Source organism: Chanodichthys erythropterus, chromosome 20 (genome assembly GCF_024489055.1).
Source record: "Chanodichthys erythropterus isolate Z2021 chromosome 20, ASM2448905v1, whole genome shotgun sequence".
In the NCBI taxonomy this organism is placed as follows: Eukaryota; Metazoa; Chordata; class Actinopteri; order Cypriniformes; family Xenocyprididae; genus Chanodichthys; species Chanodichthys erythropterus.
Genome location: NC_090240.1, coordinates 18,913,597 through 18,940,838, shown reverse-complemented (window position 1 = coordinate 18,940,838; position 27,242 = coordinate 18,913,597). Strand labels below are relative to the sequence as shown.

General features: G+C 36.2%; 1 protein-coding gene across 3 annotated transcripts in view; it reads right to left on the bottom strand.

Annotated features, from left to right (window-relative positions):
- Positions 1-24,651, bottom strand: part of sgk1 (serum/glucocorticoid regulated kinase 1) — a 29,909-nt gene extending 5,258 nt beyond the window's left edge. The window contains exons 1-4 of one of the 3 annotated variants that reach the window (XM_067370610.1): positions 24,559-24,651; positions 18,904-19,143; positions 7,212-7,409; positions 6,345-6,405 (exon numbers count right to left, since the gene is read on the bottom strand). In XM_067370610.1, coding sequence (XP_067226711.1) covers positions 6,345-6,405; positions 7,212-7,409; positions 18,904-19,143; positions 24,559-24,636 — 577 coding nt within the window. In that variant the 5' untranslated portion in view covers positions 24,637-24,651. Of the gene's footprint in view, positions 1-1,262; positions 1,476-1,531; positions 1,777-6,344; positions 6,406-7,211; positions 7,410-18,903; positions 19,144-24,558 lie in introns of those variants that run through there. The other 2 variants (XM_067370608.1, XM_067370609.1) reach the window with 2 other exon arrangements.
- Between the last annotated feature and the right edge of the window lie 2,591 nt (positions 24,652-27,242).

Genomic DNA, 27,242 nt, shown 5'->3' with positions numbered 1-27,242 from the left:
CCCTGAAAGTTACCTCCGTTTTTGGAACCGAAAATTGAGGTTACTTACCCTTAAACATACCTGGGCATGTCACATAACCTGCTTTCTGGAATACCCCCCTGGACAGATCGGGTTGATTCATCAGACCAAAAGCAACCACTGCCATTCACGAGTGCACAAGTCAATGAATCCCACTGCAGCTCACTATTTCAATCTTTACCTCACGTTTTCTCTCAAAGAGCCATTTTATTCGTTGTGACAGATGACGCATGAATGAGACAAAAGCAAAGGGATTCGAGCCAAACTTCAGGACTCACTGGAAAACTACTAACTGGATTAACGGCGAATGAACCGTTCTTTTGTGTCGGATCTTTCAAATGAATCGGCTGAACCTGTTTACAAAACAAGTCCGAACAGTTCAGTCACGAATCAAACTGAATCAGTCCGAGCCGTTCTGTCAACTCGAAACTCATTAAATGAATAACATCTCTGTCGACATGTCTGAATAAAGAGATGTAACCGATTATAGTGAGAGAAGAGTGATAGTAGCCTAATTTGACTTGTGAGACGAAAAGTTGCCTAAGTTACTGGGATACGTGCAATTATAATAGACATCTCTATAAATAAAACGTTGAATATGTGCACATGAAATGTAATATGACGTAAAAAAGTCTGAATCTCTTTTTGAACAGGTTTTCAAAACTACCTGTTCGTAAGAACCGATTCGCGGAAATGAGTCGCACTTCACTGCGTTAACTTGCTTCTAGGAAAATTCAAGCATTCGTCTGCATTCTTTCCTTCTGTCATTTAGAGCCCGTGTCAGATCATAAAAAGCCCTAGTTTGCCACAGTTACGCAATGTCATACCCCAGCAGACTATTATGGCACTGAACTGTCCCAAAGCTTAGTTTACAAACAAAATACATTCGAGTCCAGCTGTTTTCACGCTATCTAAGGACAATTAGTATAGTAGCACCGAACAACAGTAGCCTAATTGAATAAAGATAGCCTATATAATGCATACATCCCAAAAAGGCTATTTTATTGTGACACTTTAGACATCATTCATGATACAGTGCAAGTAAGCATGACACAACATGAAGGATGTAATGAACATTCACTTAGCCTAATATGCATGCTTACGTTGCTTAAACTAATGGTATACTTTGATCGGCTCGTTGCCATCTTCCAGATGTTTGAATAAATCGCTATATTAACTATATGGGTAATATACACATATCACCGGTTTATTATGATTAATATGTTATTGAAACTAGTACAAACCTTTAATTTCCGCTGACGTTCTCATTGTGCAGTAAATCCTGACAAGTCTCTTGTGAAAGCCGAGACTGACTAGCGTTTCATATATTTGGCAAAGGCAAGGCCAAGTGCCCTTATCAGACTAAATCAATATAGATATGAACACGGTGTTAAAAAAGGGTCACTGCCCCTAAGGTAACGCACCTAGAGATGCCTCCTCATGACCGACATTTAAATAAAAACCGTTCCACTACACAAACTTTCCGCGATAAATTCTGCGAGATTCAACTTACATGTGAGCGGTGAAGTTTTGTCTTTCATAGGGTCAAGGAAGAGAGCAAAGAGCGTCAGACACGCTTGATGAGGAAGTTTGGAGGTGAAAGAATTTTCTCTCTCCGCCGCATTCCACCAGGGCTGATCTGACACCGGATATCTGCGGGGCGGAGTTTCTCCAGCCCTCCAACAATGTGCTTCACTATTTTCATGGGGAGCCAGACCTAAATGAACTTGGAGGCTGTCTGTCACAGCCCAGTCAGTAGCCTACCTCAACGGAGTTTCTGTGCATTAAAGGTGCCTTAGAATTAAAAATTGAATTTACCTTGGCATAGTTAAATAACAAGAGTTCAGTACATGGAAATGACATACAGTGAGTCTCAAACTCCATTGTTTCCTCCTTCTTATATAAATCTCATTTGTTTAAAAGACCTCAGAAGAACAGGCGAATCTCAACATAATACCGACTGTTACGTAACAGTCTGCATCATTAATATGTATGACCCCAATATTTGCATATGCAGCTCATGTTCAAGGCATCACACAAGGGCAGCCAGTATTAACATCTGGATCTGTGCACAGCTGAATCATCAGACTAGGTAAGCAAGCAAGAACAACAGCGAAAAATTGCAGATGGAGCAATAATAACTGACATGATCCATGATATCATGATATTTTTAGTGATATTTGTAAATTATCTTTCTAAATGTTTCGTTAGCATGTTGTTAATGTACTGTTAAATGTGGGTAAAGTTACCATCGTTTATTACTGTATTCACGGAGACAAGAGCCGTCGCTATTTTCATTTTTAAACACTTGCAGTCTGTATAATTCATAAACAACTTCATTCTTTATAAATCTCTCCAACAGTGTGTAACGTTAGCTTTAGCCACGGAGCACTATCAAACTCATTCAGAATCAAATGTAAACATCCAAATAAATACAATACTCACATAATCTGATGTATGCATGCAGTATGCATGACAAACACTTTGTAAAGATCCATTTTCAGGGTTATATTAGCTGTGTAAACTTTGTTTATGCAATGATAGAGTCGAGAGCTCGGGAGAAGGCGGAGAGAGCGAGCAATTAAAGGGGCTGCAGCCTGAATCGGTGCATAGTTAATGATGCCCCAAAATAGGCAGTTAAAAAAATGAATAAAAAAAAAAAATTAAAAATATATATTTTGAGCTGAAACTTCACAAACACATTCAGGGGACACCTTAGACTTATATTACATCTTGTAAAAAAAACCTTCGATGGCACCTTTAATGTCGAGTGCAACACTATTGAGACCAATCAAAGGACTTTCAATGTAGTGTGTCCCTTTAGTTTTGTATTTTCATGTCTGAATAAGAGAATTCAGATGAAGCAAACATGATGAAACACTGAGAGCATGAAAATAATAAAACGCTGAAACACACAATCTTAAAGGGTTAGTTCACCCAAAAAATGATGAGAATAATTTTTGTGCGCCAAAAACCCCCCAAAATAACGACTTTTCAACAATTTCTAACACTAATAAAACACTGCTTCAAAGCTTTACCAATCTTTTGTTTCAAATCCGTGATTCGGAGCGCCAAAGTCACGTGATACGCCAAAGTCAGTAAACAAGGCTTCGTTTATGTGATCTGAACCACTGATTTGAAACAAAAGATTCGTAAAGCTTGTGTTTTGAAATCGCCCATCACTAGATATGTTGAAAAGTTGTTATTTTGTTTTTTTGGCGCACAAAAAGTATTCTTGTCACTTTGTAATATTAAGGTTGAAGCACTGAACTAACATTAACTGTTTTAAATATGTCTTTAGTACCTTTCTGGATCTTGAAAGGTACTAAAGACTGAACATCCAGTGACATTGTTGGCAATAGAAATCCGATAGCTCAGTGAGGGCTCATCAAAAATATAAATTTGTGTTCATTAGATGAACAAAGGTCTTACGGGTGTAGATCGACATGAACTAACCCTTTAAGACCGGGGCTAGTTGTCACATTGAATTAGGTAAGTTGTCACAATGGAAACTTACCTTTATTTGCATTTTCAGCTTAATGTAAACACTACAACAATTATGAAGAAAATAATTCACAATGCAAGCATAAGAAATATCAAAAAACATTGTTTTGTCCGAAATATACTGTAGTAATGTGTATAACATTCTAACATTTAACCCTTGTGCAACCTTATGGACATTTTTTGTCCATTTTGCACCTATGTATAACTTTTTTTTTTTTGAATGCACAAGGGTTAAACATGTGACAACTTTCCTGTATGACAACTTGCCCTGGTTTTCCCTATCATCACTGTCATAAATAACTCTCTTTGTTCTCTATTTTTCGCAAGAGTTTTATGTAATGACTAAACTAAGTTCGCAGTTCAATAGTCTCTATTTTGACTCTCTTCCCCTTCTATCTCCTTGAGCTCATCTCATCCAGATTCTTGTCTTTTTCAGTCTCTCATTCTTTGTGTAAATAGGAAGTGTGTGAGTGAATAGAGGTCTGGGAGAGGATAGAGAGACAGAGGGAGCACACAGAGATCAATAGGGCTAAGTGTCCAAACACTTTGTTTATTTATGTTGGAGGATGAGGATTACGTAAAATCTTAGCTAAATGCAGCTAAGAACTCAATACAGGACCCAAATATTATGCATACTAATGAGGACTTGAATCATATGCTGGTTTCAAGAGCATTATGCAATTTCCCTCAGACACACACACATTCACATGAATGCATGTGCGTACACAAACACACCTGCAATGACTCCATCAGGAGAAACTCTGGAGCTTATGAGATCATTTAGACAGATTTAGTGTATGAGCAGTGTAATATGAACACAAACAAATACATTAAAGATGCACTGTAGTTACCGTGTCTTCATTGGGATTTTTTTTTATTACAAATTCCCTCATTATTCCATGTTTTGTTATGTTTTGTTAAAAAGAGAAGCATATTTAATCGTTATTGTCCTCAGGACACTGTCCTCTCTGTACCTGTTCTAGGTTCAGTGTTCTGACATAACAAAAAGGGAAAAAATCTAATTTCCACACAAATAAGATAAAGGTAATAAATCAATTATTTGCAGTATTTTTCATTTGCCATTTTTCAGATAAGCTTATCACCCTAACCTTTAAATGACTTGTATTATATAATCATGTCATGGTTAAGACATTTTTGAAAATCATCTTTCCACAGTGTCAGCAAGAGACCAAATAATGGGTGAGTCATTAATTAGAGGCCTTTTTGACTTGATATCATGGAAAATAACCAGATATAAACTTCTTGAAAAAATGTACTGTTCAAAAGTTTCGGGTCGGTAAGATGTTTTTATGTTGTTGAAAGAAGTCTCTTATGCTCACCAAGGCTGCATTTATTTAGTAAAAACAGTAATATTTTTAAATATTATTACAATTTAAAATAACTTTAAAATAATTTATTCCTGTGATGGCGAAGCTGCGTTTTCAGCATGTATTAGTCCAGTTTTCAGTGTCACATGATCCTTCAGAAATCATTCTAATGTGCTGAAACCTTTCTTATTATTACCAATGTTGAAAACAGTTGTGCTGCTTAATATTTTTGTGAAAACTGATTTCAGGAAAGAAAATCATATGTAACATTATAAATGTCTTTACTGTCACTTTTGATCAATTTTATACATCCTTGCTGGAAAAAGTATTAATTTCTTTAAAAATAAATCTACACCAAATTCCAAATGAAAATAATATAAATAATATTTTATGTACACTTCATATTTGTTATATTATTATAGTGCATATATATATATATATATATATATATATATATATATATATATATATATATATATATATATATATATATATATATATATATATATATATATACTATTTCCTACATAAGAAATGCTAAAAAAGCCCCAAAACAAGCCCAAAAAAATTCTGGCTAATTTAATTTTAAAAAAAAAGGAAAAAGTTCTTAAAAAGACAATGCAAACCCATTCTATCCTTTAAAACTAGATTTTTTTCTTTAAAATCATCCCAGGGGAAAGAAAAGTTCATCTAACTGAATAATCATCCTTGTACATAAAATCATTTTTTGTTATATGTCATGATCTTTGTGTTTGTCTTTGGACTTTTGTTCAACTTTCTGTCTCATGTGCCATAGTTGTAGTTTTGTAGTTTTCCACCTTGATTTGTTCCTTGATTGTTTCCACAGGTGTTTCGTGTTCCCTTTGTTACCCTCGTGTATGTATATATAGCCCTTGCGTTTCTCTGTTTCTTTGTCAGTCATTGTTTTGGCCTGGTTGGATCTCTCTCATGGTTCTTAGTTCTCAGGTTTTCTTCGTGTTCTGCATTTCCCAGTCCTTTGTTTTCACTTTATTTGTTTATTAAATGGGTTTTTGCATTTGGATCCTCGCCTCTCCTGTCATATTTATCCTCCATCGTAACGTTATCAATGTCAGGGGCAGTGCAGCAAATACAATTCATGTTCACAAGCACTTGATAAAAGTGCGTGGTGCATTATCATCTGGCGTTGGGTGTTTGTAATTGAATAGTGTAGGAGTGCTTTATTCACAGAAGTGCTGTTTTGAGCACTTGCCTAAAAATAGTTATTAAAGGTTCAACTCTAAGCCTACATGGATCAAGGTGATTATGGGTTATGCTTACACCAGCAAGAGAGAAAAACAGAGAGCAGAAACAAAGCAACTCAAAAAGGAAGAGAAGGAACTCAACTGTAATGAGCAAATGAAGAGAGATCATGAAGGAATTATGAAGGTGAGTGAAGATATACAAGACAGAGAGAGAGAGAGAGAGAGAGTATGAAGCAATGAATGGAAGAAAAGACTGGTTGAAGAAACTTACTGGTGTCAGAGGGACAGCAATAATCAGACTCAGGGTCTCCATGGTAGTAGAGGTCCATTGCCTGGGGGAGAAAAAAAAAGAAGTGCAATGTGTCTTCAATGAAAACATTCTTTTGTTGTGTTAGTATTGCATGTCTCTTTTGACCTATACACAAATTTAATGCAAAGAATGAGGCCTTGGACCATAAATAATGTGCTTAGATTCACTAACTGAGAGACGCGAGACAGTGGGAAGATTGAAGCTGACAGTGAAATAATGACTTTCAGACGGACTGTCGCATCAGTCTTAATCTACAGTTTGCAAAAAATGAAATCATGTGACATCTGGCTTAGAGTTTTCCACCCGAGCAACAAGCTTTCTGTGTGAAGGGAGCGAGAGACAATGAAAAAGAGCTTGAGAGAGAGAGAGAGAGAGAACGACAGAAAGAGCAATTACCCATATCCACTTCTTTAATAACCTCCCTGGAGAGCCGGCTAACAGAATGCTGAAATATGTGAGGGATAGTATTAACATCTTTGCACATGCACCTACGCTAATCTTTCCTGGCCCGTGTGTCTCACTGCTCTTTTATCTTGTGTAAACAACCAAGTGGCTAAATCAAGCTCAGTCCAGAAAGAATGAAGAGAAATTTCAACAAAAAAATGTTTAGGTTTGACAACCGGAAAGTGTCCCAAATATTTGTTATCTTTTTTTTTATTTTTATGTCAATTGTTTTATGATTTAAAAATGTAGAAACGTCTTTTTGTGAAATGTTTCATTTGAAAAGTGTAGTTTGTCCTATATTTCTTTATATTTTATCTAATGCATTGATATTCATACCTTTGTTGTTATTCATTTGTGTGTATGTGTGAGTGTTTATGTGCTGACCTGTGTGCGTTGACGTGGTTGCCATGCCTCCTCGTGTCCGTAAGTGATGAAGGGCCCGTTGCAGATGCAACATTCCAGCAGTACGGGGCTTCCCAGCAGAGGTGACATCGCCCAGGGGCAGATCACATGCCCGTCGGACTCTGCCTCTCTCACCTTACTATCATTGTGATGTCGACTGAGCATCTTCCATTTTCTCACCTGTTGAAAAACACAAACAAGTAAACAGCTAATCATTTAGTTCAGTGGTTTTCTAACAATTTGGTGCCAAGGACCCTAAAATATGGAAATCTCTTTTCTTAAAATCTATATTTTCATGTATAAAGACCTGTATATACTGCAGGTCACTGTGATTTTGCCAAATAAGACCTCAACATTGATCCTGGAACAACATTCCTTTCTGAAAATATAGTCCCTATCCATACCCCTAAACCTAACTCTACCCATAAGTTATCCCTAGAATCAGAGGGAAATGATAGGTGAAAAACTCGACATAAACTTTAAACTTGTCCCTTGAATTTGATTGGTTGATTGGAATGTTGTTCCAGGACAAACAAAAATGTTGATCCAGGAACATGTTGAACTTGGTGAAATCACGTTCACCCTAACCCTTCCCATAAATTATCCCTAAAATCAGAGGGAAATGATTGGTGAATAACACTGTTGTACTTAACCCTGGTTCTAAGCCTAAAATTGACATAAACTGTAAACTTGTCCCTCAGATCTGATTGGTTGACTGGAATGTTGCTTCAGGACCAACAAAGATGTTGATCATGTTTCCAACATGATCAACATCTTTGTTGGTCCTTGTAGCACTTGGTGAAATCACTTTCACCATATACTGTGTGAGAAATATACTGTGATACTGTAAAGACAACAATCCCCCACTTTCACAGACAAGGCTTAAGCCTAGTCCCAGACTAAAATGCATGTTTGAGCTGTTTTAACTGAAAGAAACTTGCACTGACGTCTTAAAATATGTCAGTGTCATTGTTTTGTCTCAAGATACACAGCAGTAATGTTTTTTTCTGAGGCATGTTTATAAAAGCTACTTAAATGTCCTAATTGAACTAAGGTCTAATCCTGGCTTAATCTAAGCCCTGTCTGTGAAAGTGGGCCTATAATTGTTTATAAATAATTGGTATTATTATAAAGCCAAAATAAATGAGTATATATTACCATTCAAAAATTTGTGGTTAGTTTCTAATAACTTTTTATTCAGCAAGTATGCATTAAATTGACCAAAAGTGACCGCTTCGGTGAGCTTAAGAGACCTCTTAAAGTCTTACCTACCACAAAACTTAACACAAAACTTAACAGTTCTAGTATATAATAATTTTTACATGGACACCCTAAAATAGCTGAAGCTTTTACCAAAAGTGACTACATTTAGCAGAAGAACAATCTCTCTGAAGCAATATGAGGTTAAATCTTGTTCAAGGCCATAATGCTAATAGTTCATGGACTGACTATTGTGGGGTCCAACCCTCCCAAAAAAAAAAGAAAAGAAAAAAGTTTAGTTACCAGCTCAGACTTTAACCACTGTGTCACACCACCCCATGAGTAAGCATTATATGCAAAAACAACAATAAGTGACAGTGAAGTATAAATAGAATCACAAAATTTCCATCACTGCTGTAACTCGTCATGTGCTTTTCTCAGTAAATAAATAATCAATCTCGTGGATCAAACTTTTAGTTCACCAATTTTATATTATGCTGATAGATAACAGCACTGCATATTTGCATAGCCTCCCTGCGTTGCTTTAGCACTCGTTATCGCATATACTGTACTAATTCAAAGATGTCTTTTTAGCACATTCACTTCTAAAGGTCAGAGTTACTGTATGAGATCTAAATTTGACTCAAAGACTGTAATTGTGTTGATAAAAGCTCAAGGGTCAGTGAAAGACGTCACTGCAGTGACTCAATCTTATTCTATAATCCACCATAATCAGAAGGGCACACACACTTTGCTCTTTAGCCTTTGATGCCAGAACTGAAGCACAGATTCCAGGGAAAGGTGATCTCGGAACTGTAACTAGCCTTTCTTAAGGGTCTAGTCAAGTGCACACACACTCAGCCAGGCCCAAATATTTCAACATCAAAAGCTGCCGATTATGTAAGTGCACTTACAGGAAAATGCTAAGATAAAAAATGGTTAATCAGCAACTCTTCCCTCCCTTTGCTCCTCTCCTCCGAACAGTGTGTGAGTTGGCATTTCTCATGCGAGGCTTTGCACTGCTATTGTTATCTAAAGTCTCTCAGACAGTATTTACCAGGCAGAGATTTTCAGGTCAATACAATGTCATTATATTTTCAAAGGCCTGGGGTGTGTTTATGTCTGTTTATGTGTGCATATGTTGCCATGGAGGGTAAATCTCACACTGTAGCCCTGTTTGAGGAGATTAGGCCCAAACCCTTGTATGGGATCAGCCTACATTGAATTCCCAAAGTCTTCCTCGCTCTGCATCCCATCATGTAACCCAGCTGGGAACAAAGCCACTGAAAGTCCCAAGTCCTTCACCTTCTCAGCATGAAATTCTTTTGGGAAATTGTCCTGTGGTGTGTAAAATGTTCCTGGCAGAAGTATTATTTAAACAAATGGATTAAATTGCATTTATTTAAATATGTTTATCTTTACTAAGCATAAAATGCATTGAATTGAAAATAAAACTTTGTTTTCATACTTTTTAAGTTCATACTTTATTCTGAATTCATAATATGTACGCCATTTAAAGATTATACTACAAACCCGATTCCAAAAGAGTTGGGACACTGTACAAATTGTGAATAAAAACAGAATGCAATGATATGGAAGTTTCAAATTTTCAAAAAACTGAGTATCATTTTAAGGGAAAAATAAGTTGATTTTAAATTTCATGGCATCAACACATCTCAAAAAAGTTGGGACAAGGCCATGTTTACCACTGTGTGGCATCCCCTCTTTTTATAACAGTCTGCAAACGTCTGGGGACTGAGGAGACTTGCTCAAGTTTAGGAATAGGAATGTTGTCCCATTCTTGTCTAATACAGGCTTCTAGTTGCTCAACTGTCTTAGGTCTTCTTTGTCGCATCTTCCTCTTTATGATGCCCCAAATGTTTTCTATGGGTGAAAGATCTGGACTGCAGGCTGGCCATTTCAGTACCCGGATCCTTCTTCTACGCAGCCATGATGTTGTAATTGATGCAGTATGTGGTCTGGCATTGTCATTTTGGAAAATGCAACGTCTGGATGGGAGCATATGTTGTTCTAGAACTTGGAAATACCTTTCAGCATTGATGGGGCCTTTCCAGATGTGTAAGCTGCCCATGCCACACGCACTCATGCAACCCCATACCATCAGAGATGCAGGCTTCTGAGCGCTGATAACAACTCGGGTTGTCCTTGTCCTCTTTAGTCCAGATGACATGGTGTCCCAGTTTTCTAAAAAGAACTTCAAATTTTGATTCGTCTGACCACAGAAAAGTTTTCCACTTTGCCACAGTCCATTTTAAATGAGCCTTGGCCCAGAGAAAACGCCTGCACTTCTGGATCATGTTTAGATATGGCTTCTTTTTTGACCTATAGAGTTTTAGCCGGCAACGGCGAATGGCACGGTGGACTGTGTTCACCGACAATGTTTTCTGGAAGTATTCCTGAGCCCATGTTGTGATTTCCATTACAGTAGCATTCCTGTATGTGATGCAGTGCCATCTAAGGGCCTGAAGATCACAGGGCATCCAGTATGGTTTTCCGGCATGACCCTTACACACAGAGATTATTCCAGATTCTCTGAATCTTTGGATGATATTTTGCACTGTAGATGATGATAACTTCAAACTTTTCTCTGAGAAATTCCTTTTTTATATTGCTCCACTATTTTTCGCCGCAGCATTAGGGGATTGGTGATCCTCTGCCCATCTTGACTTCTGAGAGAAACTGCCACTCTGAGAGGCTCTTTTTATACCCAATCATGTTGCCAATTGTCCTAATAAGTTGCAAATTGGTCCTCCAGCTGTTCCTTACATGTACATTTAACTTTTCCGGCCTCTTATTGCTACCTGTCCCAACTTTTTTGGAATGTGTAGCTCTCATGAAATCCAAAATGAGCCAATATTTGGCATGACATTTCAAAATGTCTCAATTTCAACATTTGATATGTTATCTATATTCTATTGTGAATAAAATATAAGTTTATGAGATTTGTAAATTATTGCATTCCTTTTTTATTCACAATTTGTACAGTGTCTCAACTTTTTTGGAATCGGGTTTGTACAATATATATTTATACACTAGGCTATACCGTTATAGAAGTCTCTTATACTCACCAAGGCAGCATTTATTTGATGACAAATACAGTAAAAACAGTAAAATTGTGAAATATTCTTACAATTTAACTGTTCTTTATTTTTAATATATTTTAAAATTTAATTTATTACTATGATTGAAAAGCTGGATTTTCAGCATCATTACTCCAGTCTTCAGTGTCACATGATCCTTCAAAAATCATTCTAATATGCTGATTTGCTGCTTATCATTATCAATGTTGAAAGCAATTCGTAAGCAATTTTATTCTAGCAGTTTTATGCCCATATTAACTGACTAAAAAATATGGAAGATTCACATTTGTAAAAATTAATTTGCCATATACCACAGGACCATGTAAAATGAACTTTTGGAGGCAAAAAATTATTAAAAACTGGAAAAGAAAAATGGTGACCAGTCACAACTAAGATTTACAGGTTTCCTTATCCATTCGTATAACATTTAACATTAACATCTTGATGTTGATTTAACAAAAAGTTCATGGACAACTACAATTTATCAGTTTCCATAAAGATTAAAAATATTTTATGAGTGCTTTAGCATGCAGGTCTCTGTTGTTTTCATGTAATACTATTTTGATCAATGCAGACAAACCCCGTCATTCATGGAAAAAACACTTAATTTTTAACCGTAGAGAACATCCTCAGATGCAGGTTTTCTGAGATTTTTAGGTCAGTTCTGGGGCCGTTTTTGTCCCTGAACTTGAAGTATAGCTAAGTAAAGCTCTACACACTAAATCCTGTAAGCATAATTAAACCCGCTCTGTATAGGAAAGTATTCCATTCCCACAGAATAAATATTACTTCCCTCCTAAAATCTATTAGCCCGCTGTGCTTCTTTGTAGCAGGATTGCAGAACGATTCAGGAAAGATTACAGAATGATTCAGGCCTTTTCTGCACAAGTACAAAGCTCTCCAAATATAATAGCTCCTTCAACATGATAGGGGGAAATATATAAAGTAGGTGAAGGTCACGAACTTCCTTAGAAGAACTTCTACCCAGCTGACACCACTAGCCCACGCTTGGAAGGTGAGAGGGAATTTGGCCCGGAGCCACCCTCAACTGGCACAGCACCAGAGAGTTAGCATGCAACGGCATATAGGGGCTGGAGAAAGATATGAGGCCCAAAACAGAGATAAAGAATCACCTGAACCAGCGCAGGAGGTCTGACTGGAACTGATGCTGATGTTGTCACTTTAAGGGCTTTGGTGAAAGCACTTCTGTGTGGCGTGCTTTTCCTTGAAACCTAGTAACCATTAGCCTCATTAACCCCAACCAGAGATTTATATGGGACAAAGGGTAACAATGCCAGCCCAGAGATGAAACGCATGAACAAACAGATAAAAATAGTACTTTGCTAATTGGGCTCCAGAAGCCATGATTGTATAACTCTACTTATACAACAGAAATGCTGTTTTTTACTAAAAATAAAACATAAAACAAATAAAATAAAACAATAAAAGCACATTTTTGTTAATAAACTTAAACTTGAAACTTTTAGTAAAGCGAGTTGCCAAAGCAACATTTCACATTTTCATTTGATATACTAAAACAATTGAACTGAAATAAAAATCAAAAAAAAAAAAAAAAAAAATATATATATATATATATATATATATATATATATATATATATATATATATATATATATATATATATATATATATATATTATATATATATATTTTTTTATTTGATTTTTATTTCAGTTCAATTGTTTTAGTATATCAAATGAAAATGTCATCTTTATATATATATATATATATATATATATATATATATATATATATATATATATATATATATATATATATATATATAAATAAAAAGATGACATATTAAAAACAACTAATAAAAATGAAAAAAGCACACTAAAATGACAAACTAAATTTAAAATGAAAACAGATACATAAACTATAATAGTATCCCAATGATGCTAAAATAACACTGGAGCTAAAGTCCACAACATCTCAGCAGGGTGAGGAAAATCGTTGTTTGATCTGTTTAAAAGCCGAGTCAAAGCTCTGGAATTCCAGTGACTGACATCAAAACAACTTTGAATTTACGGGAACTAATGACACATGTCTGGATTGTGGAAAGACGATGGCAGAAGTATGTGTTTTTGTGGTTGTGTTTGCACAGAGGAACATTTATAGCTCAGAAGTTGCTCTTCCATGGCTCAGGAGACTTTTTGTTGTATCAATGTTGTATAAGATGTGTCTCCTTAGGAAAAATAAAAACAGAACAGTATACAGCGATAAAACTAATGTGGATAGCATGTCTCAGATCATTTGGTCCTTGGAGAACTTAAGAAATGTTTGAATTAGTTTTGCCTTTTGATTGAATCTAAGCTTTAGAAGAGACACGCGTGAGATTATTGGGGTCTTTTTCTCAGGAGAAAAATCCTAGAAGGATATGAGCAAGTGCTCCATTTGATTTCATTGCCATTTACACTCTTAAAAATAAAGGTTCAAAAGGGTTTTTTTTTACCAGCGATGCAATAGAAGAACCATTTTGGGTTCCCAAAATGGCCTTTCAGTGAACAGTTCTTAAAAGAAAAATGTTTTTCCAATGTAAAGAACATTTTAATAACCTGAAGAGCCTCTCTTGCAGTGGAAAGATTCCATGGATGGTAAAGGTTATTCATCAATCCCAATTAAGGACCTTTATTTTTAAGAGCGTAGGAGAAACATTTGAGAAATTAACAGCATCATATGTCTCTTTCCTACACTCTAAAAAATGATGAGTTAAAAAAAACACAAGTTGCATTGAAAACGGACAAACCCAGCGATTGGGTTGTTTTAGCTCAGCAAATGGGTTGTTTTAACCCAGCGGTTGGGTTAAATGTTTGCCCAACCTGCTAATATAACCTGCTTAACTCAACTATTGTTTGAAAATTACTGTATTGCTTGCTTCAAATGAACCAAAAATATGTTGAAAATGAACATTTATTATTGTTTAATAATTAATTAATTAATAATTATTAATAAATGTTTACCTTTTGATTATTATTGTTGCCTCTAGTAATTTTGTGTCTGATTTTTAATTTGAAACCTATTTTGGGTGGATTTTAAGCCAGTCATATAGTATTTTTTTAAATAATAGTTGAGCAATCATTTAACCCAATTGCTGGGTTGAAATAAAACAACCCAATCGCTGGGTTTGTCCATTTTTAACCCAACTTGGGTTGTTTTTAACCCAGCATTTTTTAGAGTGTATGACTTTCTTTGTACTGCAGAACACAAAAGAAGATATTTTCAGTGGGGTCCAATGCTGTTTTTATTGTATGAAACATTCTTAAAAATATATTATTTTGTTTTCTGCAGAAGAGAGAAAGTCATACAGGTTTGGAACGACATGAGGAGAGTGAGTAAATGATGCCTAAGCAAAAGCCTCCATTTAATTATGTTACTGTCTAAGAGAAACAAATGAGATATTAAAAAGGTCTCATTTTGTCAGTTTACTTTAAACACGAAGAATTAAATCAGTCATAAACAATCAGACACTTAATATTCTCTTCATGATGGGAATAATCTGTTTTATACAGTAATCATTTAGCAGAGACTCAACATAAAACACCTAAGAAGATCTCAACCCAGGCTCACAGTACTGAATCAGCCTCCTCCATCTGAAGGCCAGCGCAATGTGGTCAATCAAACTTTATGTTCATTTCAACCCGGCGAAACTTGGCACTATAAAAACTCGCCCTGCGTGTGTGCGTTTGTGTGATCCACAGACCTCATGAGCGATGAGTCATCGACGCACCGCCCGCTCCTTGCATATTTCTGCCACATTAATTCCACAAACACAAACAAGCGCACAAACCCTCACGCAGAGCGAGAAGGAGCCCCACTGCTCTCCATATTTTCACAGGGCGTGAAATAAAAATCCTTCCAGGCAACATCTACTGTAAAACATGATCATGATATTCCTAAAGAGTCAATAAAGCAAAATGATTGAAACTCAATACAGATCCATTACATCCCGAGTTACAGTGGGAGAGTTTTGAAAGGACTTTAACTACAGAGCTGTAGTTTTAGAATAATAATTAAAACAATGACTGATTAGCAAAAGATCCAAGCCGACAGTGATGATGAAGGCAGGTTATGAGTATGAACAGAATTAGATATTACTCTGAGGTTGCTGAATGAATTCAGTCATTTATAGACGCTGCTGCTGCTTTGGCTCCTGCGATTCCGTCATTCTCACCCTGATATACGTTACATAACTTCACCCTCAGGACCGACCGGACACAAAATGATGTGTCATCTCTCTCGCTTTTTCTCTCTCCCATAATATTTCCTCTTCTCCTCTCCCATTCTCCCTGTCAGGACACATATATTTTTAACCCAACCTAACCTTGATATACAGTGCAAGCCACCCATTGTAGCTCCTACACAAAATTCATGAATAAAACAGCTCAGGCATTAGTCCTGTGGTGAGAACTGTTTGTGGCAAAGCAGAGGAGAAGTAGGCAAGAGGTTATCAAATCAATCACAAAATCCAACCAACCTCAGACGGCTAGAGGTTTAACCATCATTATGTAATTGACACTGTCTGTCTGTCTATATAGTGCTTCAAATAAAACAACATTAGAGAGAGCAAAGAATAATACAGCTGGGTAAATAAAATATTAAAGTTTTATAATAGTATATTATATCATTTTAAAGATGGAAATCATGTTAGTTCAGGAGTTTTCAAACTTTTTAAATCGAATGATACAGAATTATTATGATCCACTTGTAAGGGATCCCTATCCCAAAATATAAAGATGGATATATACTTTCATGTAAATAGACCCATTTATGCTCTGCAAGAAAACAGTAAATGTCAAAAACAGCACATTGTTTTTTCAGAATTGGATATTTGGCTTTTTTTATAAATCATTATTGAAGTAAACCATTTACTAAATTAAATAAATTATCTAGACAATATTTACTTAAAATATGTAATAAATATGTATACATGTTTTGTATTAAATATATTATACTTGTATTAAATGTATTTGTCTTATATTATATATATATCTTATTTATTACATAAACATTTTCAGCTCAATTCAAATTTATCTGCAAATCTCTTAAAAAAATGTTTCCATACATTACTGTTAAAATGAGTCATAAAATCTTGAACAACCGATATGAACACCTGCTGTTAACAAGCAAAATCACTGAAGAAAAGAGAAACACAAGAACTACAATTGACTTCAGTCAATTAGATTAAATCAACTGAAGTTAAAAGACATTATATCTCTCAAGATCTTAAGAAAATGATCTTTTCTTCAGTGATTCTGCTTGTTAACAGCAGGTGTTCATCACTAATCCTCATTCATCACTTAATTATCTCATTAACTTTAACTCTGCTTCAGTGTTACTTTACCACTTTTAGAGAGGAACCATATGTACTTTGAGCAGAGTTGATTTAACTGGTGATTTTGCTGTGTAGTTTATTTATTACAGTATCAGATTTAAATGAACATAGAGTGAGTTTTCTTAATGTTTCTTTGTGTATTTCTTTCTCTGATTAAAATGTTTCAAACAAAGGTTTTCTTGGCAATATTGTTTTAATTGGTTAACAATATGCTGAGTTTATACTGGGTTTATGCTGAGTCCCCAACATCACTTTCCATTCTGTTAGGCTTTTGCAGTGTCCAAACAAAAGGCACTTCCTGTGACTTCCTGAGCAATGGCTAACTTTATCACTTAATTTCCATCCTGTTAGCTTCCATACTATTAATTTTCATGCCACTGTGTAAATATTCAAATTATATGCTAATACAGTTAATGTGCTAGAGCTTGACCACAGCACGTTTCTGAAAGTTTGCTATATAAATACATTCTTAAATAACAACACAAAGTCTGCCTGTTACATAAACCGCAACAGCACTGAGGCTGCATATAGCGAGCAGAGATGCTGTCATGTGTGATCTCTTTCTCTCTCTCTGCAGGAAAGACTGAGATACAGACTCCCTCTGAGCTCTGTGTCATCTTTCTAACATTCACTGTGTCTGAGAGCCAATCAAACATTCAAAATAGCAACTGTGGAAGAAAGTGAGAGAGCGCGCTCAACTCATCTAACCTAGGCCAACCCTGAGAAGCTGTTTAGCATTGCTAAATGGAAAGACAACATGCTCAGCCTCTTATGCATCCCTACGGCACACTAAGATTAAAAGCTTGCACCGCAAGGGATCAGAATAAACAAGCGAAAAAGGGAAAAATTACATCAAGAGCATTTTTGTAGGTCCTGAAATATAAATGGCATGGCCATTACTAGGCCGTGTTTATAATTTGGACTCTCTTCACGTTTTCTGTAAACTGCGATAAGCTAGACATTGCAGTTCTTCATCATCATGATGAATTATTTATGTGTTTTAAAGCCATATCAGTTTAAACTTCTGATATATGGTTTTCTGAGCGCACACATCTGAAGCATGCACACAGAAAGCTGGCTGTCAGACGGCGCATCGCGTGAGAATTAAACTAAGTTCTCTTTCATGTGTTATTATGCGCTTAAACTGTCAAATACACATGAGGTTATGTCAAAAACACAAAAGTTCACATAAACACAGTCAGTTATGTCAGTGAATGTAAACAGCAGGGGAAAAATCACATGTGTATATTAGATCTGTGCATTAAAGTGAAAGCAGTGTAATATTTAGTACCAACTGCTGTAAATGCTGTTAATATGAATCAAACAACAAAAGAAAAACAGAAAATCACTCACTGTTCTTGACTGAATAACTTTAGTAGCTTTAATAAGAATCATTTTCTTACTTTAATGTTGCTGTTAAATGATCTGGCAAGGAAATAAACATGGCGGACTGTGTACAGCTCACTCGGAGGAGGAGCTAAGCTAATAGGGCAGATTCCGTGCAAGTCATGGGCAGGGCCTGTTTCAGTGTGACGTCACATTGGAGCACATTCCTGAATGGCTAATTTTGAGACATTTTGTTTCAGATTTATGGGGAAAATGACAAATGGAGTGGATGGATTTTTACAACAATAGGGTTGACTTGTTCACACACTGCGGACACAATTATATTTAAAAACAATATAAAAGTGAATTTTACATAATAGGTCCCATTTTAAAAGAATATTCCAGGTGTTTTTTTTTTCATATTTTCCTTTCCTTTCCTTTTCTGTAAAACTTTCCTCAGTTTTTGAAATCTGAAAGCTCTTAGTTCCAATAAAACATCAAAATAAAATGTCTAACCCTAAGCAATGTCTACTGACAAAAAAAGTGCAATTTAAATTTATTTTTAAAACATTTTCAGTCAAGCAAGACTCAAGATGCCTGAAATCTTAAGAATTCCTCCAGAAGGATGAATATATGCATGAATAAACAATTAACAGATGACCGATAAGTTAATAAACAGACAGTTTCCTGACCTTGCACGTCTTGTTCTTGTCCGGCTGGCAGGGTGTGCAGGGGGCACAGGGCTGACAGAGAGGGCTGGGGGGGTGAGGGAGGTAGTATCTTCCAGGACTGTAGTGGCAGCAGCCGTAAGGTGCTGGGAAGTGCGTGTACCACAGGTCCTGCCCCTCCTGACATTTCGGACATGGAGACAGGAAGCCCTTAGCCTGGACCTTCTCCACATTCACTTTTGGATTCCTCATCCACCTGCGCACCTGAGAGCAAAACATGACAGAGTTTTGCATCTGTACATTATATAATGGGTGATGGTGCATGGTAAATCAAGGCTGAGGGGTGGTAACAAGTAGCTTAGTGGTTTAACTTGACCTGGGGTAGCCACCTAACAAACTAATTCCAGGAAACAAATTCCAATGGTCATGTGGTGATGAATAAAGTTCAATTGACTTCCATTAAATGATTATAAAAAACCATGAGTTCTACTGACAACATCTAGGAAGAGTATTTTGGATTTGTATATAAAAATCACAGAAAATTCTATTTTCATGGTGATGAGAAATGTTTGAGATTTCTACTGATAAAATGCATGTGAGACTGTTAAAGTAAAAAGTAAGAATATTATTAAAATTTGACGTGTTGCCATGGCAACAGTATTTAAGATATCAAGAATCCTTTCACAGGTCTACATCTGCCCTGTTTTGACATTATACTGATGAAGGTTGAAGCAAATCGGGTACAAACAAGAAGGTGATTTCAAAGCATTTTTGAAAGTGACACACTTCCTGCTACCAATTGGTGGCGCAAAGACTTTGACTCACAATAGTCACACACATGTGATCGGCCTCCTACAACGAACATGCAGCTGAAGTTTTATCCAAAACAGTTAAAAAAATTGAAAATAAAATATAAAAATGTGAATTTAAAAATAAAAAATATAATAAAAATATACAAAATAATGCTTAAGAGTTTTTAGTTAAAATAATGTAAAATATAACAATAACATGAAATAAAACTTATAAAATAATGTAATAAAATGCATGGTGATGAGAAATGTTTGAGATCTCTTCTGATAAAAGGCATGTGAGACTGTTAAAGTAAAAATTAAAAGTTTCCATCTACAACCCATTTAATCTCATCTAGAAGAAACAATTGAGATATTAAAGAGATTTGTGATTTTCTTTCATGTGCGATGGAGCATTTTGTTATGCAAAAGGCTCTTGAGAAACTCATTTGTCAAAAAACATGTTTTTCAAAGTAACTAAGAAAACAATATTTTTGTCATGTCAAAACATCTTGAATTGTTCATTGTTTGAAGCAAACTGTAAATGTGAATTGTGGATTGGTGCATTTGCTCCTGTAGAAGCAGATTAAACAGAACACGGCATCTCAGGGCAGTACCCATGTATGTCTTTACAAGCTAAACAATGAAATCTGAAAGCCGTCCTCCAAATCACCAGCAGTGACTGACTAAAAGAGGCAGGGCACAGGGTCGTATGTCTTCTTTGTAGTTTACAATGCATTTAATGACTTCAATCCCTTGAGAGAAAAGCAATTTTCTAGGCCCCAGGAAATCCTGAAGCTCACGGCGAGCACAGGCTGAGAGATTTCCACTTCTCACTTCATTTCATACAGCTGCCAAACAACCAGGCAAAAAAAATCTCAAAGCTCTATATGATCAAACTTTTGTCTTCTTTTAGAATGAAGAAAACAATGGGAAAAATCCTCAAATTAATGAAAACAATGTTTCTCAATGTCTATAAGATCAAACGTTTGTCTTTTTTTAGAATAAAGAAAACAATAGGAAAAATCCTCAAATGAATGAAAACAATGCTTCTCAATGTCCTACATACATAAACAATCACACTGTACCGTCAAGAATCCCAACAATTCACTGCTCTCCTCCTCTCTCTCTCTCCCTTTCCTTTGATTGGATTTCCAATGTTATGTCATTGTGTGTTGTCACTGTGGCTTTACACTACCACTCGGGAGTCTTTTTGCTTTAAGCTTCAAAGACCTTCCTCTTCTCTTCTCTTCTCTTCTCTTCTCTTCTCTTCTCTTCTCTTCTCTTCTCTTCTCTTCTCTTCTCAATAATATATAAATCATTTTAAATAAAAACTAAATTATTACATTTTAGCAATATTTCATCATGTCATATTCATTCATTTTAGTCAGTTTTACCCTCAAATACAATTTTAATTGTAAATGGCATGAAATTATAGTGGACGAAAATAATATTTTAGTTGGCAAGAAAGTGCAAAATTAAGTCATTTCTAAGGTTTTGCCCATGTCTACTGGCTGACAACTCTGATGTGTGTGTCCAGTTTCATGCAATTTGAAGCATACTAAGAGCCTCAAAAACACCCAAGAATATTATTAAAATTTGACATATTCCCATGGCAACAGTATTTAAGATATCAGGAATCCTTTCACAGGTCTACATCTGCCCTGTTTTGACATTATACTGATGAAGGTTAAAGCAAATCGGGTACAAATAAGAGGGTGATTTCAAAGCATTTTCGAAAGTGACACACTTCCTGCTACCAGTTGGTGGCGCTATGACTTTGACTCACAATAGTCACATCCATGTGATCGGCCTCCTACAACGAACATGCAGCTGAAGTTTTGTACAAAACAGATCAGGTATAACATTATGACCACCTTCCTAATATTATGTTGGTCCCCCTTTTGCTGTCAAAACAGCCCTGACCCGTCGAGGCACAGACTCCACTAGACCCCTGAAGGTGTGCTGTGGTATCTGGCACTAAGATGTTAGCAGCAGATCCTTTAAGTCCTGTAAGTTGTGAGGTGGAGCCTCCATGGATCGGACTTGTTTGTTCAGCACATCCCACAGATGCTCGATTGGATTGAGATCTGGGGAATTTGGAGGTCAGGTCAACACCTCAAACTCATTGTTGTGCTCCTCCAACCATTGCTGAACCATTTTTGCTTTGTGGCAGGGCACATTATCCTGCTGAAAGAGGTCACAGCCACCAGGGAATACCGTTTCCATGAAAGGGTGTACATGGTCTGCAACAATGCTTAGGTAGGTGGTACATGTCAAAGTAATATCCACATGGATGGCAGGACCCAAGGTTTCCCAGCAGAACATTGTCCAAACCATCACACTGTCTCCACCGCCCACTGTTGGCGGTGGACAGGGGTCATCATGGGCACCCTGACTGGTCTGCAGCTATGCAGCCCCATACGCAACAAACTGCGATGCACTGTGTATTCTGACACCTTTCTATCAGAACCAGCATTAAGTTCTTGAGCAATTTGAGCTACAGTAGCTCGTCTGTTGGATCAGACCACACGGGCCAGCTTTCACGTGCATCAATGGCCGCCCATAACCCTGTCGCCGGTTCACCACTGTTCCTCCCTTGGACCACTTTTGATAGATACTGACCACTGCAGACCGGGAACACCCCATTTTTCCAACATCAACTTTGAGGAAAAAATTTTCACATGCTGCCTAATATATCCCACCCACTAACAGGTGCCGTGATGAAGAGATAATCAGTATTATTCACTTCATTTGTCATTGATCATAATGTTATGCTTAATTGGTGTATATATATTGTTAAACGTTTAAATCTTTGGTTTCATTTTGCACTTTCTTGCTAATTAAAATATTATATTCATCGATTAAAATTTTGTCTTATCTCATCTTTGACATGTGAATGTTATTGTTATGATCTGGACTGTCAGGCACATGAATCATTCCTTACAGGAATCAAACACTGAAGCAACAGCAACTCAATAAACCACTCCAAACACAGGCTCTACTGATGACTCAGCAGCCATGAAACTTTTAGTCACTAGAGAAAAACATCAGTGTGTGTGTGTGTGTGTGTGTGTGTGTGTGTGTGTGTGTGTGTTTGTGTGCTGCTCAGTACAAAGACAGCACAAGTTAACAAACCCACAAGAGTCAAAATACACAGCACACTCCATTTGTGTTAATGCTACACACGTACGAGACAACGCTGCAAGCTGACCTACAAAAGACAAACATCAACCTTGGCACTCTAGAAAATTCTTTCTCTCTCTGTCTCGGTGTACACATAAATACATAATAATCCAACAAAACCATCTCACTGAGTCACTCTGACACTCCATCTGCTGTATGCGTCTGTGTGTGTGTGTGTGTATGTGTGTATGTAGGAGTCTGGACTCAATCCCAAACCACACACACTTTCTCGCCTATAACCAAAACAAATACATTATATTTAAATAAATAATTCAAAACATGTTCAGATTGGCCATTGCGGCAGTCACAAATCAAATCTGAATAGCAGTTTCATTTTTAAAATTTATTTAAATGCAAACACATTAAAACCATAACTATCCCTGCTCTCAGTATGAATGTCAATGACATGGCAATCTTACTTGCATATTCACAAACAGAGTCAATCTCACATTCATGACACAAACAACCCATTGTGTGTATACACCTCACAAAATAAGAGATGCACAATATATTACTTCATCAGATATTGGCTGATGTTAGAAGTTTTTACTGTATGGTTTGATATGGAATATTTAATTGTGCATGCTCATTTCCCCTATTTTTCAATTTAGATTACCTTTGTCATTACCTAATGCTCACTTATAGTTAATTTTTAAAAACAGTATTTAATCATTTATTTTATGACACTGTTAAATGTAAAATTTAAGCAATCTCAAAATAAATATCCATGTTTCATACTGTACTTTTTTTTAATATATTTTAATTTAATATATGTTAATTTATTTAGACTAAATAGTATATAATTTTATTACCAGCAATAACATGAAATAATTAAGACTAGATTATAGCATCCCTATCCAAAAATCAACCACAATATTTGCAAATAACCACATACATATATATGCACATATTTTAAATATCAATATTTTAGTTTTGATATTTTGAATAAGCTTTTGTTTTTAGATTTAATGTTCATTTTAGTTTAGTTTTTTAGTAATTTCGTTATGTGCTTTTGTCATTTTATTTTATGTTTTTGTATAATTGCTATTTAGGTTTAATTTATTTTTATTTCAGTTTTAGTTTTTATTTATTTCCAGTAATTAATTTTAGTTACTTTCAGTTATTTCAGTTTATTGCCAAGGCAACAATTCTAATTTTCTTTTAAGTTTTTTTTGGGGCCCAACAGTCAACAGTTTGGTTACCCACATTCTTCAAAATATCTTTTTTTTCGTTCAGCAGAAGAAAGAAATTCATACAAGTTTGAAACAACTTGAGGGTGAATAAATGATGAAAGAATTTTCATTTTTTGGGTGAACTATCCCTTTAACAGAAATGTGTATAATAGTTTTAATTAACGATAATAACCCTGTTTTTAATCCATAAACACCTGCTATATCCATAAACACAGACAAATATTTATGCCTCACTTCATCCATAGAGGAAATACTTTAAAAAACCTCAAAATGTCTAAATTCCTATGCTTTTGCAGCTTATATTCAGTGGAGAGCTGATAGGAAAAAGAAGCAAAGATCTGGGAAACAACTCGAGCCTGATTCAAACCAAGTTTGTCCACCATAATGCAACATGTCAGAGCATATGCACTATCCACCAGGCCAAGTCACGGATTGAACAGCACTTTTAAGTCTCCACCAGCCAAAGAAGTTCTGCAACCAACAAACACACACACACATGCTCACACACGCACCTTCCTCTTGACAAACTGGAAGGCAGAGCACTTCTTAAAGGAGAAAGACTGTTTCTCTGCATTATGGACCAGCCTCATGGCCTCTGGCCGGCCCGCGCACTCTGCGGACCCCAGCGTGATGCCTTTGAGAGGGACGAGAAGGTGAAAACAAGATTATGAGGTCTTTTGTGTTTCCTGACGCAAATACGACAACAAAAATCTGAGACATCTGTTGCCTGATGAGTACATGTGTGTCAGTGGTCATACCTGTGTAGTTGTCTTCCCTGCTCCTTGTTATTGTTGTCAGTGCTGACCGATGATATCAGCGCTGCGCTGATGCCGTGAGTCCGTCCCGATGATGCTGCTGGATTTCACAGCATGTCTCTGCAGCACCACGGCTGTATGTGTGTGTGTAAATGTGTGAGAGAGAGACAGAATGAAATGAAGCCGAACACACACCTTGTCAATGTGACAGAGAGTGAATGTTGCAATCGGAGACAAGCGCACCTTCTTCTCTGCCCTCTCTCTGTAGCTCTTCGCTCTTCTCCAGCAGCACTGATACACTCTCTCTCCTCCTCCTCCTCCGCTCTCCCCCCCTCGGTTTTCTGCAGCAGCGGATGCTCTCTCTATCGCAGCTTCTCTCTCTCCATCCCTCCCTCCCCGCTGCTTTGATTGTGTGAATGGAAGGATGGGCGAAGGATGAATGAAGGCTGATGGATTGGATGGGTGTGTTTAGCCTGACCACTGCTGTTACAGGAACCGCTGCAGTGCTGCAAGCCTCTTCTGACTCACGCACAGAGCATCTCTCATGCTCCCTTTCTCTCCAACCTGTCTGTTTTTTCTGGAAATCTCTTGGTCAAGAATCATTTATGAATGAGCAGGGAAGAATGAGTCAACAGGTTCATCATCCTGCGAGCAGCCGATGATGACACACATCTGCAGAGAGAGGGAATGGAGGATAATGAGGGGAAAATCGATATGCTGAGTTAAAGATATAATGATGGAGAGAGCCATCAACACCTTGTCCTTCTGAGTAAGTCGTAAGTATATCAGGAGGTTGACAATATTCAAAGAAAGATTGAAGATGGCTGCATTTTTTTTTGGGTAAATATGTTAATCTGCTTTAACAAAATAAACTAAGCGAAGTCAGAATGGACATTAAGGATTTCCCCCAATAGATGTTCACAAAAACAAACATTTTCCAAACTACCCCACCTAATAAAATAATAAAGCATAATATAATATTATTAGTTTATTATTAATTACTATTATTAAAGGGGTGGATGATTATGATTTCACTTTTTTTTTACTTTAGTTAGTGTGTAATGTTGCTGTTTGAGCATAAACAACATCTGCAAAGTTACGACGCTCAAAGTTCAATGCAAAGGGAGAGATTTTCTTTTACAGAAATCGCTGTTTAAGGACTACAACAAACAGCTGGTTGGGATTACAATGAAAAGATTAAAAGATTAACACAAAAGATTAACATGACGGCACACGCTAGTCGACGAGTTGAATCAACTCCACAGCAACTACTGTACATACATTTATCCACTAACCGTTCAGAAACGTCCAGTTTCATTCTAAAAGTTGTAACTTCTTCCTGAGTCTCTCCATCAGTGTCCGACTCCGGTTTGAACAATGTAAGGCTGAACACCGTTACTGACAATCCTCATTTTGGCTGCGGGAGATTCTCCATCTTTGTTGTTGTTGAGCAACCGAAGCATGAGCTGTTAAAGCTCCGCCCTCTTCTGGAAAGGATGAGAGCAACAGCTCATTTGCATTTAAAGGGACACACACACACACAAAAGCATGCTCACACCCAAATAGGCGCAAATCTGACAAGCTATAATAAACGATCTGTGGGGTATTTTAAGCTGAAACTTCACAGACACATTCTAGGGACACCAGAGACTTATATTACATCTTGTAAAAGGTCCCTTTTAAATTATTATTAATACAATTAATAAAAAAAGTATATAAAAATAAATAAATATACAATTATTAAATATAATAATTAGTAAAAATGAACAATCAATAAAATATAAAATAATAATAAAATCAGTATAAATACAATAAATATTTACATGTTGTATACGTTATTGTATTAAAAAAATAATCCAATTAAAAAATGCATTTCTGCACATCAAACAGTAACGCTTGCAACGCAAAGGTTACAGGTTTGAGTCCCAGAGAATGCATGAACTAATCAAATATATAACTTGAATGATACTTGGAATGCACTTTGGATAAAAGCGTCTGCCAAATGCATATGTAAATGTATTATTAATATAAATCTAATTTAATTAACCAAAAATAAAATAAAATTAAACAAATACCATAAAAGAGTTAATAAACAGACAAGCAAAAAACTAAACTGTGACTAAACTGTCACAATATTAATTAATTGAGTGTTGTTTATAAATTGACAGTTTCAAGTATAGCCTGGCACTGTGTAGGGACTCAGTTTTGTTCATCATACAAACACAGCTGGCAAAATAATTTAGTGAAATCTCAGTGGTCATTTACTCGATTAGTGTGGATGACTAACCTTGTGTAGACTATATGACTCATAGCTCTAAACCTACATCAAAGATTTCTGAATCACACGCACACAAAAATAGAAAAATATTTTCTTCTTTTTGGAGATGACAGAAAGATAAAATGCCATATAGAGGCAATTTCACAAATTACAGATAAGGAGA